Genomic DNA, 16,045 nt, shown 5'->3' on the forward strand with positions numbered 1-16,045 from the left:
TGGACTGAAAGGTAGCTGGGAACCTGATACCATAGTTCACAAATGGTTAGAGTGTGTGAAAATTGGATACTTGGCTGGATTATGCCAAGTATTCATTCAGAGGATGCAGGAGGACTGCTTATTTGCAGAGACTGAGTCTTTGGGGTTCTGATTTAGGTTGAATATGTCATTTTTTGTGAACTTGGGCAGAGAATGAGAAGGATCATGCTGGTTGGATTCATGAGACTGATCCACAACTAGGCTCAGATGCCCTCTCAAAAGTCTCCTCTCCTGCTTGTGGAGAACTTAAGTGGCAGTGAAATAGGCATCACTATTTTTCACTGAATTTCTCTGGGGGAGAAAGTGGTCTTTTCCAAGCAATAAAAAAATACAGTGGGAAATTTTCTTTAAAAATATATATTCTGAGTAATTCTCACTCAGCTCCAAAATAAATACTTTATCTGATTCAGTAGGAGAAATGTAGCCATTTGCTCAGCACTTGTGATACCCTTCCACAGAATATGCTTTTGCCTATTGGTACTAGGTTTCGGCGGCTCTGTCATTACATTGTCAACCTGCGCTACTTTGAAATCTGCATCCTGATGGTGATTGCCATGAGCAGCATTGCTTTGGCTGCTGAAGATCCTGTGCAGCCAAGTGCTCCCCGTAACAATGTAAGTCCTTCCTGCGTTCCTTTACGTTTATCCGTGAATCTCCATTGCAGCTCCTGCTCTCCTCTGACTTTGAAGATGAATCATAGGATACCAAAATAGATATGGCCAGCTCTGGAAGGCCCACCGTTTAGATGGGGAAGACTGTGTCTCTAAGTTAGCCTTGATGGGTACGACTATGGCCTGATCAAAATGTCTCTAGGCAGTCAGACATCTTGCTATAGAAACAAGTATTCTCCTCATCATTGGATGTTGTAGCCATGGTTTGCTACAAAATTGAGTTCACGAGCAGGGAATCTCAAGCGTGGGGCTGAATGTGGTCCTCCAGGCCTCTGTAGTTGGCCTTTAGGACCCTCCCTAGGCCATGCCCACTCTGTAGGCCTCCCCACTCACTGGCTGCACTCCCTCCTCAAAAGCTTTTGCCTGGCTGGTATGTGTACTTGAACTGTGGTTCCCCTTTCTTGCCTGAATGGAAGTGTGTGTGATTCCTCACCATGGTCTAGTTTGATGGGACTGGCCAGGAGCAAAGCTGGACAGTGACCCAGTAAGGACATTTGGGAGGCTGCTGTATGGGAGTTCCATCAAACCAGGGAGGTCTGGTGGAATAAAAGGAACTCCTGGTCAGTTAGCATAAGTACCTTCCACATCTCTGCTGGTCCAACCTGCAGCTCTGTCTCTCCTCCTTTAGTAATAGAAATAAAAAATTTATTATTTGTACCCTGCTCATCTGACTGGGTTGCCTACCTACTGTTGCTCCCTTAATTCCACACTTTATATGGGAGTTCTTGGTATGTGTAGAGATGTCAGATGGTCCTCAGCTATATAGCACCTCATACTAGTGTCCTTGTAAGATCCATATTGTATTAGCCTGCTGCATGTTCTGTCTACATCTGGGATTGGTGACCAACTAGGAGCTGTACTGACTGTCCGAGCCTATGATACAATTGGTATGGTTTTCAGTAGAGCCACATAAAACTCAGTATATGATTGCATGGCTTTGTGATCACTTTACCATGCATTCCAAACTTTGATTGAATATGGATAGAGCTAGGAAGGAAGGAAGGAAGGAAGGAAGGAAGGAAGGAAGGAAGGAAGGAAGGAAGGAAGGAAGGAAGGAATGGGAACTAGAGCTCAAGATCGTATTGGAACTTAGGTGCATCTTGCTTCTTTTCTGTCCTTCCTGCCACTGTCCAGCTGTCTAACTGATTGAGATAATCTGATAGACAACCATACTAGGGCGACTTACCAGTGTCATGTCAGCTGTAAAATTCATAAACTTCACTGGCCCCAGTGAGTGAAATGTTGGCAATGGGCCTTTGAGAGAGAAACCTGTCAGGAGACTGCCATTGGAACAGGGGAGGGAGGCAGGAGGGCCGTTAGAATACAGAGAGCCTCCGAAACTCCTGAGGAGCAGTTCCTCTTCCAGCGGTGGGAACTGGCCCCTTCCCTCTCTTCTACAGTGGAGAAGAGAGGGAAGGGGCCAGCCAACTGAGGAAAGGGCTTGAGGATGCTGCTGAGAGCCCCAGCACCTCACCTCGGGGAGCTGGCCAGGAGGGACGCACGCCACTTCCATTGCCCAGCTTGCGCAGAGGGGTGAAACGCAAGGAGGGAAGGAAGAGGCTTGGGGTGCTGAAGTTCTTATGTTGGGGGAGAAGCCGGAAGGGGCCACTCCCGTATTCTGCAAGTGACTAAGATGGACATGAACTTTGTAGATCTGCACTGTAAATAGTTTGCACAATAAAACCTGTAAAAGACAGGTTGGAGTCCTGCCTGGTTCCTCACGAGCAACCACCATCAGCATCTGACAGAAACCCTTTGTCTTATGTTTTCCAAGACCTTATGGACAGCTTCATACATTAATGATTTTTCTAAATGAATATTGCTCTTTGTAGGCAAAATCTTGTATATCCTCATATCAGACAAGGGTTCAGATGTCTATTTCAATGTGTGCATGCAGCCAAATAGACACATGTGAGTTGGTTGCACGTGATGGTGTACAGTTTTTTCTACACTGAGGTGATTTTCATATAGGGAAATTGTCATGCATATAGAAGCCTTATGTCTGGTACTAGCCAGTCCTTTGAGAATATTGTAAAAAATAATATTTGGGGTGGGATTGTTATTAACACTACTGATCTTATAATATTATATGTGAAAAGCAAAAATCCCTCTTGCAGTCTCTGACTTTCTGAGAAAAGCAGCTGGGATTTAAATAGGTTAGGAGGGAGGTGTAGTGGTATAAAGGGAGAGAAAGAGATAAATCACAGCCTGGCTCTGCTACCAGCTTACAGTGCACTTTCTTTTTCAAGAGCTTCGCTGGACAGGTCCCATGAGATATCCCTACGGAAAAATGAGTGAAATAATTAGAGCAGCATCTCCACTAGGGATGGGCAGGAGGGAGGGCCCTCTACTGGGCTTCTCTGTTTCATGCAGCAATAAGAAACCTTTGTGCTGGGATGAGGATAAAATCAATAGAATACATCCCAATAACCAAAGGACCCCCCCCCCAGCTTTATGCTAGCTGAACATAAGAATAACCTGGCCCAGGGTGGTCATCCAGCACCAGTGTCATACATCTTAGGATGCTAAAGGAGTTCAGTTTCTGTACATTCTGGTGCAAACTGACCTGATACATACCTGCAGGCCTAATGTGTGGACTGAAACATAATTGTCCTTTAGATTTCACTTTTCCAAATAGTGCAATGTAGCTCTTGGCTCAATGATGCACCAAAATGCATTACAATGAGCATTTTAAAGTACATATAAACATGTAATTTTGACATAAAATAAGTTTTACTCAAAGTAGACCCATTAAAATAAAATAAGCATGACGGTTATGTCTATTAATTTCAGTGGGTCTACTCTTGAGTAAAACTTAGTTGAATACCATACCACTCTATGTGTTTAAATACAACTTCTAGTGTGGATTCAAAGATCACTGATTAATGTGGAAACAGGTCAAAAGATGTGTCAACAGATATGGATGAAAACAAACAAAAATTGATATGGACCAGGAAGAGACTGAACTATGTACATTTGGGACTATTAATACCCAGTAAGATAGCATGTAACTGGCAGAAGTGAAGGTCATCTTCACTACCAAAGCAAAGAGTAAAATCTGTTAAAGGTCATGTCAAGGGAGGTATTAACATGATTTGGACATATCTTAATGGTTGAATTTTGTTTTTATTCCCATTTCCTGTGTTTAATGAGCTGTGAAGTCTGCAACTTATTGACTACATGGCATCTTCATGCACCCTGGTGATTTCCCCCTTTTCTTTCAGACTGTCTAATGTGGATACCAAAACAATTTTGGCTTATTTTTGTTTGTGGCTCCTATTCTGAAAAGGAATTTTCCTGCACAAAATTGAAAAAAACTTTACATATAGGCAAATATTCAATGATTTAAAAAACCCTGCTAGTTTAAGATCAGAGTTAAGATGTTGTCCTTGTCCTGTGTTGCCTTATGAAGCATATGGCCCTTAATATATTGCTAGAGGACTCATGTCAGTTTGTGGCTTATATCATAGCTAGCAGGATGGGTTAAAGAGTAGCTGAGTGAAAAATCCTCTGATGCACTAGGGGTGAGACTGGTACAGTACTGCTACCAATGACTTGGGGCATTGGGTGTGTAGACCTCTTTCCTATCACCATTACGACGGAAGATTATACCAAAAACAGTAAAGCAAGTTTTGGAAATAACCCAGCCGTTTCATAGATTTTAAAGAGGCAACAAGAAAAGGAACGGGTTGCTTAATTATTTATATTTCAGTGCATATGTAGGCCAGTGCCTCTTCCCCTCTAAAAAAGCTCTCATGAGAACTTACAGAGAATATCAAGTTAGATAAGGGAGCTTACAAATCTTAGTCCACACATATTTTCTGTTGCAAAGTGATATTCAGAGGGTGCAATCTGAAGCAAAGCAGTTGTGTTCTGAAAGAGGGAATTCAATTGCTTCATAAGGCACTACAGGACAGCATGAGGCATCTTTGCTGTTCATAGGAATTCCAAACTCCCCATATGGATTTGGGCCTGAATGACCAAGGAAAAGTCTATGTGCATGGGGAATAAGTTGTAAGCAAGCGCAATTTGTACACCACACAACATCATTCCTGTTGAGGTTCATCTGTTAAGGCATCAGCCTTAGCTTCCAATTTCCCAGCTTTGCAGAGCTTGAGTCAACATGAGACAGCCCTAACTCTAATCTTAAACCAGCAGGTTTTATTATTTAATTTCACAGGTTTTTAAAAGAAAATGTATTAAAATACTGGAGTCTGCTAAACATGAAAGTAGTTGTTTTGTAACTATTAATTGTTGGATATAATTGGCAATTCTCCATTATGCACTTTCATTCATACTCTGAACTTTACACTGCACTGCAGCCTGTTATGGAGAATGTACAGTATTTAGCAAACTGAAATGCAGCTCGCAGTGTTACAAAGCTTGGTCTAGAGCCTGACAATTTAAAACTGCTAACCACATGGCATCTTATTTTCAAAGTAAAAAAGAAAGAAAATGAAGACTTTAGGTACCATTATGTTCAGTAGGCTATCATAGAAAAATCTGACCTGTATCTGTCGAACCTACAAACCAATTGACAGGGGCATGCTACCCTCAGGATAGTCTATGCTCCTGCTCTTTCAGGATCTGTTAAACACTCTCTCTCTCTCTCTCTCTCTCTCTCTCTCTCTCTCTCTCCCCCACCCACCCACACCCATATTTATCTTTAACTGTGCAATGTGTGCAAATGGTTATGTTATATACAGTACTGAAGTTCTCACCCTGGGCCAGCAGGGGGATACTGTAGATAGTTTTCACTCAGGTCCGCATATGCAAATAAGGAATTGAAAGTGATGTTCACTGATAAGATAGTTACAGAAAGTTGTTACTGTTACTTTGTAATTGAACTCTCTATAAGCAGGTTGGCTGAACCCTTTAGTTCAGTTCTGTTCTGGCCTGTGAATAAACAAGAGCTGTCTGAAGAATCACTGTGTCGTCTGATATATTCACCCACAACTTAACAGGATAGTTGTGCCTCTTCTATGTTTAGAAAGATTTGCTGTTCTGAGTGATATTGCATAGGCTTACAGTATACCTCATTGTTTTACTTCCCTACCTTCTGGCAAACTACCTCCCTAAGGCCTCAGAAATTACCTCCATACTGCTTCAGTTGTCACTTAACTGCCGCCCCTCCCCCACATGAGAACAGTGCTGGACATGCTTGACCTCTGTGGTAAACAGCTTCCATTGGCCTAAAGGGACTTTGTACCTATATCTTAAAAAAAAAAAATACTATTGCTGGCTGTTCACCAAAGAAAATCCAGTTCTCAGCAAAAACAACATTTTGGAGCCTGTATCAATAACAGCACAACCTGGCTGCCATAGCTGAGCCTGCCTAGCCACAAAATGACCACAAAGACACCCCTGTTACCATTCCCCTCCAATAAATTCCTGTTCAATTGATTCCCGAGCCACTCCTTTCCTCTCCATCAGAAAACTCATCCCCACGCTCTTTTTCTCCTATAGATAGCAACTGTGGCAGTGTAATCTCATACGCTCCAACATTTCTCCAATGAAAATAGGGATGTCCCATTCCATAATGATGATTTTACCATTTGTACCCCACACATCTTACTGGGTTGCCCCAGCCACTCTGGGCAGCTTCCAACATATATAAAAATAATAATTAAACATTTTTTTAAAAAAAATCCCTATACAGGATTGCCTTCAGACAGCTCGGGGGGTTGGATAACTCCATACCCTCCAGTGAAAATAGGGATATCCTAAGGAAAAATGGGACATTCCAGGATCAAATCAGATACCGGAACAGCTTCTGTAAATCAGGGATGTTCCTGGAAAATAGGGATACTTGGAGTGTTTGTAATCTTGTGAAACACGTGACGTTTGTGTAATCCAGTGGTCATCAAGTTCTTTGCATCTGGGGACATATTTGGAATTTTGTGAAGGTGTTGAGGGCACCAGTCACAAAATGGCTGCTGCCAGGGTGGTGGCCTAATACAAAATGGCTGCTGCCTCCTCAACAGCAGGATTGGAGCAAGCGGCCAGGACGACTGCAGAGGAGGCAAATTTTTGCTCTGCTTTTGCTGCTGCTCCCTAAAACTGGAGGAGAGATACTGAACTATCACTGGAGGACACCCCACACACACACACACACTGATTTACATCAACTGGCCTTGCCACAAGGTTTCTGGGCAAAGTGGGGAGATTAAACAAAAACAAAATACAACCTAGTTAATATGAATTATCTTTGGGCCATGGAGGGATGTGTTAGTGTTGAGTTATTATTATTTTTTATCTGATGGTTAGGGGGTGAGAGAGTTGTTTTGTTTATTGTTAGCGTTTATTGTTTTTGTTTTTCCAATATGTTGTATGGGATCAGTGTAATTGTGGCACTTCTGTAGACCTCATCAGGTAAATCGTGTATGTCAAATTCCAAATCATTAGCCCACCAGTTGCTATTTTTATAAGCTATAAAATGTTTATGCATGTAATCACAGAACCTTGTTTTTGCTACTCTAACTATATGCCCCTATAAATCAGCCCTTTTATAATAGCAACATCAGAACCCAAAGGTCAGCTGTAACTCCCATGGAAATAGGATGTTACACATGCAGATGCTTTTTATGTTTCCCTTAACATCTTCCACAGATAACAATGGTTACAATGGGAACTCCATAAGATGGTAGTAGAGTAAAACACAATTCGAAATTCTGACCCTCATTACAGATCAGTAAGGCTGTAGTATCTCATAAAAGAGGGAGAATTGACCAGAATGCAGTATGGATTACTTTATTGATTCTAGATAATATAAGAGTCTTTAATCTGTCATTTGTTGCTTTGAACTTTATCTCCTGCATGCTGCTGACTAGATTGTGTTTAGAGACAAAATGGAAGCCAAGGTCTGCCTTGGTCACGAGTTTGGTTAGGATTTATGACTTCAGTGATGTGGTGAGACCTGAACTATATTTTTAATTCCTTTATGTCATTTCTCCCTGTAGGTTCTCCGTTACTTTGACTATGTCTTCACAGGTGTCTTCACCTTTGAAATGGTTGTTAAGGTTAGTAATTGGGGAACTGGGCTTGAGCCTGAGATCTCATGACGTTTTGGTAGTGTTTGGAACAGACAACTTGAAGCTGCAGGGCAGAAGTAGAGCTGGGCTGAATGTTTGTGAATCAGTATTTGGGGGGCATGAGAAACAAATGTCCCTTGGGGCAATTGCTCAAAAGAGCCTTTTCACACCCCATTTCCCATTTAGTAGTCCAACAGGCACACATATCTTTCATAGCTTGCCCAGGTCGAGTGAAAATTTCAGAAATAAGATACTCTCTTTCTTTCTTTCTTTCTTTCTTTCTTTCTTTCTTTCTTTCAATGAATATACTGCTTAATATTTCAAAAATCTCTAAGCAATTACGATTAACTACTCTGCCAAAATACAATATGGATTTGAATACTTCCAAACCATTCTTCCCCTCAGAAAAAAACAACAACAGTTGTACATGGGCACAATTATGAACAAGTAAGGGTATGTGTGCCTCAAACCAGAGCTTTCAGAAACTAAACTCTGCCACTCTGCCTCCTGTACAACCAGCACTCTAATTCTTCAGCAACCCTAGCAAATTAAGAGTTAAACTACATGCTATGCTTATTGTGCGGTGTGCAGCTACATCTCTTTGTCTTAAATTAATTATAGCCCATGGGGTGGATTGTTAATGTGATCGCACCATGCACGGAGAGGAAATCTATCCCTTTCCTCCATACCTATAACTCCCTCCCCGCAAAAAATGTCCCCACTACATTTATAAAGCATAGTATAAAAGCATCGTAGTAGAGGAGGGGGGCAGTTTTCAGGAGAAGGTTGTGGCTAGGAAGGGAAAGGATAAACCTTCCCTTCCTGCATGCTGCAACCACAATAACAGTTGCCCCCATGACCAGAATTGTAAGAAAAACAAGAGATAGCCTAGAGCAGACCTCTGCTGGGGCTTGACCGAACACTTAAGACAGATGCACACAAGTTTAGATTCACCGGTGAGGAAATGTACAGGCATGGTGACATTGACAGATATCTGGGGCCTAATTCATATACAGTGGTACCTCGGGTTACAAACACCTCAGGTTACAAACACTTCGTGTTACAAACTCTGCTAACCCGGAAGTAACACCTCAGGTTAAGAACTTTGCCCCAGGATGAGAACAGAAATCGCACGGCGGCAGCGGGAGGCCCCATTAGCTAAAGTGGTACCTCAGGTTAAGAATGGTTTCAGGTTAAGAACGGACCTCCGAAACTAATTAAGTTTGTAACCCGATTTCCCACTGTATAATATGTTAGCCACTTGAAAGCAGAGCTAAACTGAAACATTTTCACCCAGGAAGCCATTTGTGTGAAGTATCCTCCTAGAAAGTTGCAAAAACTTCAAATGTGCTAGCATATTTCCTTGAGGGCACTGAACTGTGCCTAAGAAAGCAAGGCATTATTCCCCAAATGTGGTTATTATAGTGAAGAATATTGTGTTTTCATGCTGCAGCTTTACAAGCTAAAGTGTGCCGTAGTTCACACTGCTGGCTTCTCTTGAGGCTAACGTGGATTGATTATGTGACAGGCTTTTTTCACTTCACTTGGGAACTAAGATCTGCTCAGTTGAATGCTAAGACAGAGCAAGATCTGGACTAAAAGCTGGTTTGTGCAAATAGGTAGCATGAGATACTATTAACTATTCCTAAAATGAGGTATTCCTAGAATCCACCCAGACCAGAACACCTTCATTAATTAAATTTCCCCTCCCCTCTGTATTCTCATTTTTTATTTCTATTTCTATTTGTTACACTCATCATTCTTTCTGCATTTTGTATGTGCTTATGTCAACCATTCTGTATGAAAAATGACAAAATAATTACAAAAAGCATTTAATGTATCAGAACAATTAGTAAATTTATAAAGAATAAAAAATAAGTTTTTTTCTATCCTGACCAGGCATAATGGTTAAACCCCCTCTTTTAGAACTATCCTAATATTATTACCTATACCTTCGTTTGTTTGTTTATTCGTTCGTTCATTCATTCCCTCTCTAACACTCACACACCTAATTCCCTCCCGCATTTTTACTCAACTCCTCATACTCTTTCAGCTGCCATTCACAACGGACACTGCTAGACCTGTCATTCATTCTGACTCTAGCTAGCATTCCATCACATCCCCTGCTGTCAATTGTTCTTTCACTCACCTGTCTATTACAACTGTCTTTCATGTTTGCTGACATAATGGTTGCTCCATGCCCTTATTGTAACTCCCAGGTCTCTTACTGAGGGGAATATATTTCATTTGGTTGACAGCCCTAAGCATACTTTCCCCCCTCCTGGCTTCCCATTTCTGTATATACTCTCTCAAGCCAGAGGATTTGCTTGTAGTTGTGACTGAGGACCACTAGATGACACCGTAGCGCCTTATAGGTTAACTTGCACGACAATTCATCCTCGCTTCCACTTGTCCCATGCCAATATAAAGCATGGATCAGAGCGGTTTTCCACTCACCCCATGCTTTCTAGGCACAGGTCAGAGTGGTTTTGCCTTTGCCCTTCCACTTTCCCCTGGAAAACCCATGCTTTAGTCCTTTTACTGTAGCATTTGAAGTGGCTCTGAATTTAATGCACGCTTTACAGAGTGGCATAGTGAAAGATTTGCCTACAAGCAGTAGTATATGTGCTGCAGAATGTTTTCATACACTCTGGATTCTGTGCTGTGGGGTTTGATAACTCCAGTATTGCATAGATCCCATCTCTACCCAGTCAGGATTCCTGTGACAGCAGCACCATTAAACATGTGGGGAGAGATTATGTCATGGAGGAAATTGTGTGTACAACACATCCAGAAAAACAAATAGTGTTTCAGACTGTGTTTTGCCAGCACAACTCTCAAGATTCATAAAAACCAGATTTTAGTCTTTGAACTGGGCATGAAGTATATTTTGTTTGCTATTTTCTGCATTGCCCATGAATACTAGAGCTGCACCTGTGGTCTGTTCTTAGCATTTTCATGCAAGTCAACCCCCCCCCTTTTTTTTTGCCTTGATCTCCTGCTTTGTAAAATAAGCCCAGCAAGACTGACCTCCATCATTAGAGTGGAATTATGGAAACAATAGTAATTGACACTAGGGGACTGGGGATCTCAAAATTATAGTAATCAAAACCATGCATAGTGCCTCAAGAACCCTGTGTTTCTTTGCTTTGGTTAATTCTTTAGATGATTGACTTAGGACTGATCCTTCATCGAGGCGCTTATTTCCGGGACCTGTGGAACATCCTGGATTTCATTGTGGTCAGTGGAGCATTGGTGGCGTTTGCCTTCACGTAAGTTTATTTAGGGAGCCATAGTGCTTTCTTTCTTTTACCTCTTTCTGCAGAAAGCACAGCTCATTCCCTTCTCCTGGAAAAGACTCTTGTTGAAGCTTGCTGCATGATTGGTCTGTAAACAGTTGTCAACACATAGGCAACTTGGCCCCCCTGCCCATTCCCTCATCACAATCCCTCTTCCGGTGCTGCCATAAGCCTTCCTAGAGCATGGACACTCCAAATCTGTGTGCTCTCCCCTTGGCTTGGGATGCTCCTTGCATGTGGAGTTTTCCCCAAGGGCCAACTATAGGAATGGCAGACTGCCCCTGTTTCTTTTCAGACTCCTTGTAAGTTGCAGGTTGTGGGAATCCAAGCCATAAAATCTGAAAAATGATCTCCTATGTTGCACTGAATGGATATATCAGGATGCAAAAAGGCCAAGAGGCTGGCATGGCTAAGATTTTTTTTCTCAGTGATAACAGAAGCATACATCATTTGTAGAGAGGCTCCACTACTTCCTGTTCAAGCTAAGAGAAAGAGCTGATTAAATGTAAAACCAACCTACATTTACAATACCACATTTGAGGTGTGTCTACAGCAGTTCATCATCAAAATATAGGGTGAGAAGCTCATGTGGTCTGCTCTTTCTGATTTGTCCCTTGTACGTTTGCAATACAGATGCTGTGAGATGCATAGCACCAAAATGGGTCAGGTTTAAAAAGAAGAATAAAATATGGTTCAGGCCCTGAGTCCTAAAGTGCCTTATGCTGTATTCACACATTTTAGAAAAGAAATGTGAACTCACACATTTTAGAAGACATCTGAAGGCAGCCCTGTTTAGGGAAGCTTTTAATGTTTAACAGACTATTGTATTTTAATATTTTGTTGGAGTGGCTGGGGAAACCCAGCCAGATGGACGGGGTATAAATAACAAATTATTATTATTATTATTATTATTATTATTATTATTATTATTATTATTATTATCATCATCATCATCATCATCATCATCATCAAATTTAATTTACTCTAAAACAAAGAAAATGAGCCCCACTCCCCTGAAACATTAAAAAGCCCTCCCTCTAATTTTTCAGCTTCCAAAATAGTTTGCAAATTAGGGGGTGTGCTTTTTGGCTGAGCCCTAATATACTTCTCTTGAGTCTTTATAAAAGGTCCATGAATCAGAATGACAATGCAATCCAAATAAATCTACAATGAATATGATGTAAATAAATTTAGCACAATAAGTGAAAGTTTTCACAGTCACCACCACGAATGCTATTTAGTCCGGAGAGGAAGAGGGAAGTAATATATATTTTACTCCAAGCCTCAGCCTTTGTAGCAACTAAAGTTTACAGCCAGCTGTTATTGTAGGATTCCTGCCACTGTAGGTCACATCCAAGCAGCCAAGAGCTTTCCAGCTGATCTTCACATCCTTCACCCAGTATCCCTGCCCCCGCATTCTGTAGCGAGCAGCAGTTATCAGACAAACTGCGGGTGACGGCCAGTCCACCCCTACCCTGGGGCAGGGGGCGGCAGGGCCAATTACCCCCATATTAACCCTGAAAACCTGCACGATTGGGATCCAGTATTCTAGGAAAGCAGCCAATGGCCATGGCAGAAAACTGGAAGCTGGTTTGTGTTTTTATATTGTAAACCGCCCTGTGATCTTTGAATGAAGGGCAGTGTAGAAATAATAATAATAATAATAATAATAATAATAATAATAATAATAATAATAATAATAATAATAATGTATTTTGATGGAGAAGACAGACTGTTTCTGACCTTCCACAAGCCTGGGTACCTCATTACCTCATAGAGCTGCCTCAAGATTCTGTCGACAATTTCTTAGGATGCCAATAAAATTATATGTGTGTTTGGGTGTAGGCTATAAAGCTATAATTGGACAAATCTAGCTTTTTTCAAACCATGACAAAATATCCATTGAAAATCAGAGTCTACAATCTTGAGGGGTGAAATAATTTTTTACAGGAATTCCACAGGAGCTTATTCTGGGATAATGAAGAACTTACTGTAATGAAAAAAGAGGTTGGGTTGATGCAGAGATATCCCATTTATCATATGAAAAGAAAAGTAGGAATTTCCTGAATTCTCAGAAGCATCATACATCATGTCTGGAGTTCTGAACTGAGTCTCAAACTTTTATCAATAAATGAAGTTACAGTGATTTAGAATCAAGAACTTTCTGACCTATACTGGAAAAGAACTTTCCTGCTTAGCAGCCTCAGCAATTGGTCCATTTCATATGGCAGAGTAGCCAGCCTGGTGCCATCCAGATTTGTGGACCACTGTAACACCCACACCATGCAGTTAGAGCACTGTTCACTTAAAGAGTCATGGCTTCCCCCCCCTCCCAAAAAACCTCCTGAGAACTGTAGTTTGTTAAGGAATTCTAACTCTGTGAGGGATGGCCTAACAACTCTAAGCACCCTTAACAAACCACAGTTCCAAGGATTCTTTGAGGGAAGCCATGATAGTTAAAGTGGTATAAGAATGCTTTTAATGTGTGGTGTGAATGTAACCTACAACTCCAATCATCCCTGATCATTTGCTATGTTGGGACTGATGGGAATTTGAGTCATAAGCACTGAAATGTCACCAGGTTGGCTATCCCTATCGTAGGGCTTGACTGAACTGGTCCCAGCTCCTGATTTCCTTTGCTCCCACATGGAACAAGGAAGTCAAAGGGAAGAAACAAGCAGAGACTTCTTAGTATTGGGAAACCTCACACCTGTGTCATGTGTCTGCGGTTCAGCTGAAAATTGGATGCACACAGTGTGTAGTGGTGATTGATTCAGAGCACGTTGGACAGGATTTGAATGTCTTAATTGCTTCCAAGGGTAACTAGTTCTAAAGGTACAGATTTATATTCATTTTCCCTCCTAGAAATAATTTTAGGAGCTTGGACCAAGGTGTAGTAGAAGAGGAAAGAACAATCTAATAGCTTGCCACTTCTGTTGTTTGTTCATGTTATAGCTCTATTAACACACATGGCAATCTGAAGGCTTATCCACACTTCCTCTTGTCCTGCTGCTTTCTTCATGGGGAAACCGCTCTTTAATGGATTTCCCCCAGATTGCCATTTGCTCTGTTTATTGAAAAAGAGCAGGTGTTCCCTTGGAAAGGAGCGGGTCAAGGGGAAACCACTCAGACTCATGCCTAGAAAGAGCAGGTCAAGCGGAAAAGCACTCAGGCCTGTGCTTTCTAGGCAGAGTCGTAGCTACAGGGGAGCTAGCCAGCTTTTTGCACAGGGTAAAGGCTCCAGAGAGGGGCACTATTGAGGCTCCCAGGTGAAATAAAGCCTAGTTTCACCCTGTTTCTAGGCACAGGACAAGCAGAAGTGCAGATGAGCCCTAAGCTGCAATCCAGTCCACTTGGCTGGAGGGGAGGTTGGATGAGGCAGAGGTGAGCCTCTGTCCAACCCTGCCAGCAGAGATGTTTCACCGCTGTAGAGTACTGTACCTCAATGTGCCTGCACAAATGGCAGTCAGGCAGAAGCTACCACCAGCAATATCACCACTGGTTGTAGTCAGGGTAAACCCCACTACAGGGAAAGGTCAGAGTCAGTCCAGCAAGGGATCTGCTGGATCCTGAACTAGCCCTGCTGCCATCGCATGATGCCAATGGGCCCAATCTGGGCCCCTTCACTATGCCAGCTTGGGAGTTGGCATAGCAATAGGGCATTTTTTTCTTTGCCACTCCCTTTCTGGCTGGAGTGAGTGGTGGGGCTGTGTGGATGTGGTGGTGGCCATGTCATTTGGTTAAGCCCTGCCACTGCAACCCATGAAGAAAAAACAATCCTTCAGCCCCAGTGATCTTACCATTTAAATTGTGGTTAGAAAAACGGGGAGTTGGGGGTGAAGTGGAGGCAAGTGTAACAAGGTCTTCTGAGTATGCAAGCCGGTGAAGTTTCATATGCATTTGCAGTGGGAGAAATGCAACATAGCACTAAGGAAATTGCTTCATCAGGGCAAGCATTGCTGCCTGATGGAACGTCCTCTCTCCTCCCCTATTGTGCTGTCCTGAGGGTTCTCTCAGTACCCACCCTCCAAGCCAATTTGGGGGTTATGTGGAGGGAGAAGAGCAGGAAAGCCCCGTAGCAGTTGGGGTTGTCCTTGTGCAGGCTTCTGCTAGTGAACAGTTAGTTGCATAGTATCTTTATCCCAAAATTCATCAACGCCAGAAATCTTGAAGTTCAAGGGCAGTTTTTCTGCGGTGCTCTGCACTCCATCATTCAGCATCAGGCTCTTGTGATGCATGAGAAAAATTTTATTAATGCAACGTTATCTCATATTTTCTATCTACAAACCACAAGGATGGTAGGAGATTCCACAGCAAGCCAAAGGTTACCAGATTAGTGCAGTCAGCCTTTCTCCTGGAATAGCCACCTTATTTCCTCCCTACCTGCATGCCTTGCACCCATTTTCCAGCTCTTCCGTGCATCTGCAACTTTCTTCTATAGTTTTTGGCTCTCTGCATGAACCTAGGAACGTGCTGTGGCCTCCTCAAAAGTGCTTGCACTCATGCACTGGGGTCTCAGGGTTGCTGTCTCCGGTCATGCCCAGGTGAGATTTAATCTGGAGGTTTTCAGCCTCTTTTCCCAGATCACACACCTGTAACAGCATGTTATTCTTACATTTTTTCCATCCTGAGGCGATGGGCAAAGCAGCCTGAATACAGAGTGGGCATTTGAAACCTTCAGTTCTCGCCTGAGGCCACAATGCTTTGCTTATGGACCCCTCCATATGTCCTTTTTATTCATGATTATTTGTTTATTTGTTGTCATGATGGTACTGCGAGTTCCTCTGTAGCCGTCTCAGGTGAAGGTAGTCTTACATTTCTAGCATATCTTTTAAGTAGCTAGACATAGAACAAGCTTGGGGAAGAACTGAGGCTGAAATCCTGGAATGGTGACTAAGGTTTCTAGTCAGGGGTCACATATGCAGCACGTGGCACTGAGCCAGTGCCATCACATGGAAAGGCAAGCTCCAGCAGTGTTGTGAACTTGTGACTAAGGCAAGCCTAT

The 16,045-nt window shown here is 42.3% G+C and overlaps 1 protein-coding gene and 1 long non-coding RNA gene across 7 annotated transcripts in view; one reads left to right on the forward strand and one right to left on the reverse strand.

Annotated features, from left to right (window-relative positions):
* Window positions 1-16,045, forward strand: part of CACNA1A (calcium voltage-gated channel subunit alpha1 A) — a 269,886-nt gene that overhangs the window by 156,070 nt on the left and 97,771 nt on the right. For all 5 annotated transcript variants that reach the window (XM_081900883.1, XM_081900882.1, XM_081900884.1 and 2 more), the window contains 3 exons: window positions 524-653; window positions 7,670-7,729; window positions 10,907-11,013. In XM_081900883.1, the coding sequence (XP_081757009.1) occupies window positions 524-653; window positions 7,670-7,729; window positions 10,907-11,013 (297 nt within the window). The remainder of the gene's footprint in view (window positions 1-523; window positions 654-7,669; window positions 7,730-10,906; window positions 11,014-16,045) is intronic.
* Window positions 4,014-5,883, reverse strand: LOC309364132. 2 transcript variants are annotated; one of them, XR_014165748.1, is made up of 3 exons: window positions 5,767-5,883; window positions 5,432-5,601; window positions 4,014-4,682 (listed from the first exon to the last, which is right to left on the reverse strand). It is a non-coding gene; the product is annotated as an uncharacterized lncRNA (long non-coding RNA). The 2 variants fall into 2 exon arrangements; XR_014165749.1 differs by having other exon boundaries at window positions 5,432-5,606.

This window comes from Podarcis melisellensis (genome assembly GCF_964234715.1).
Source record: "Podarcis melisellensis genome assembly, chromosome: 2".
Taxonomy (NCBI): domain Eukaryota; kingdom Metazoa; phylum Chordata; class Lepidosauria; order Squamata; family Lacertidae; genus Podarcis; species Podarcis melisellensis.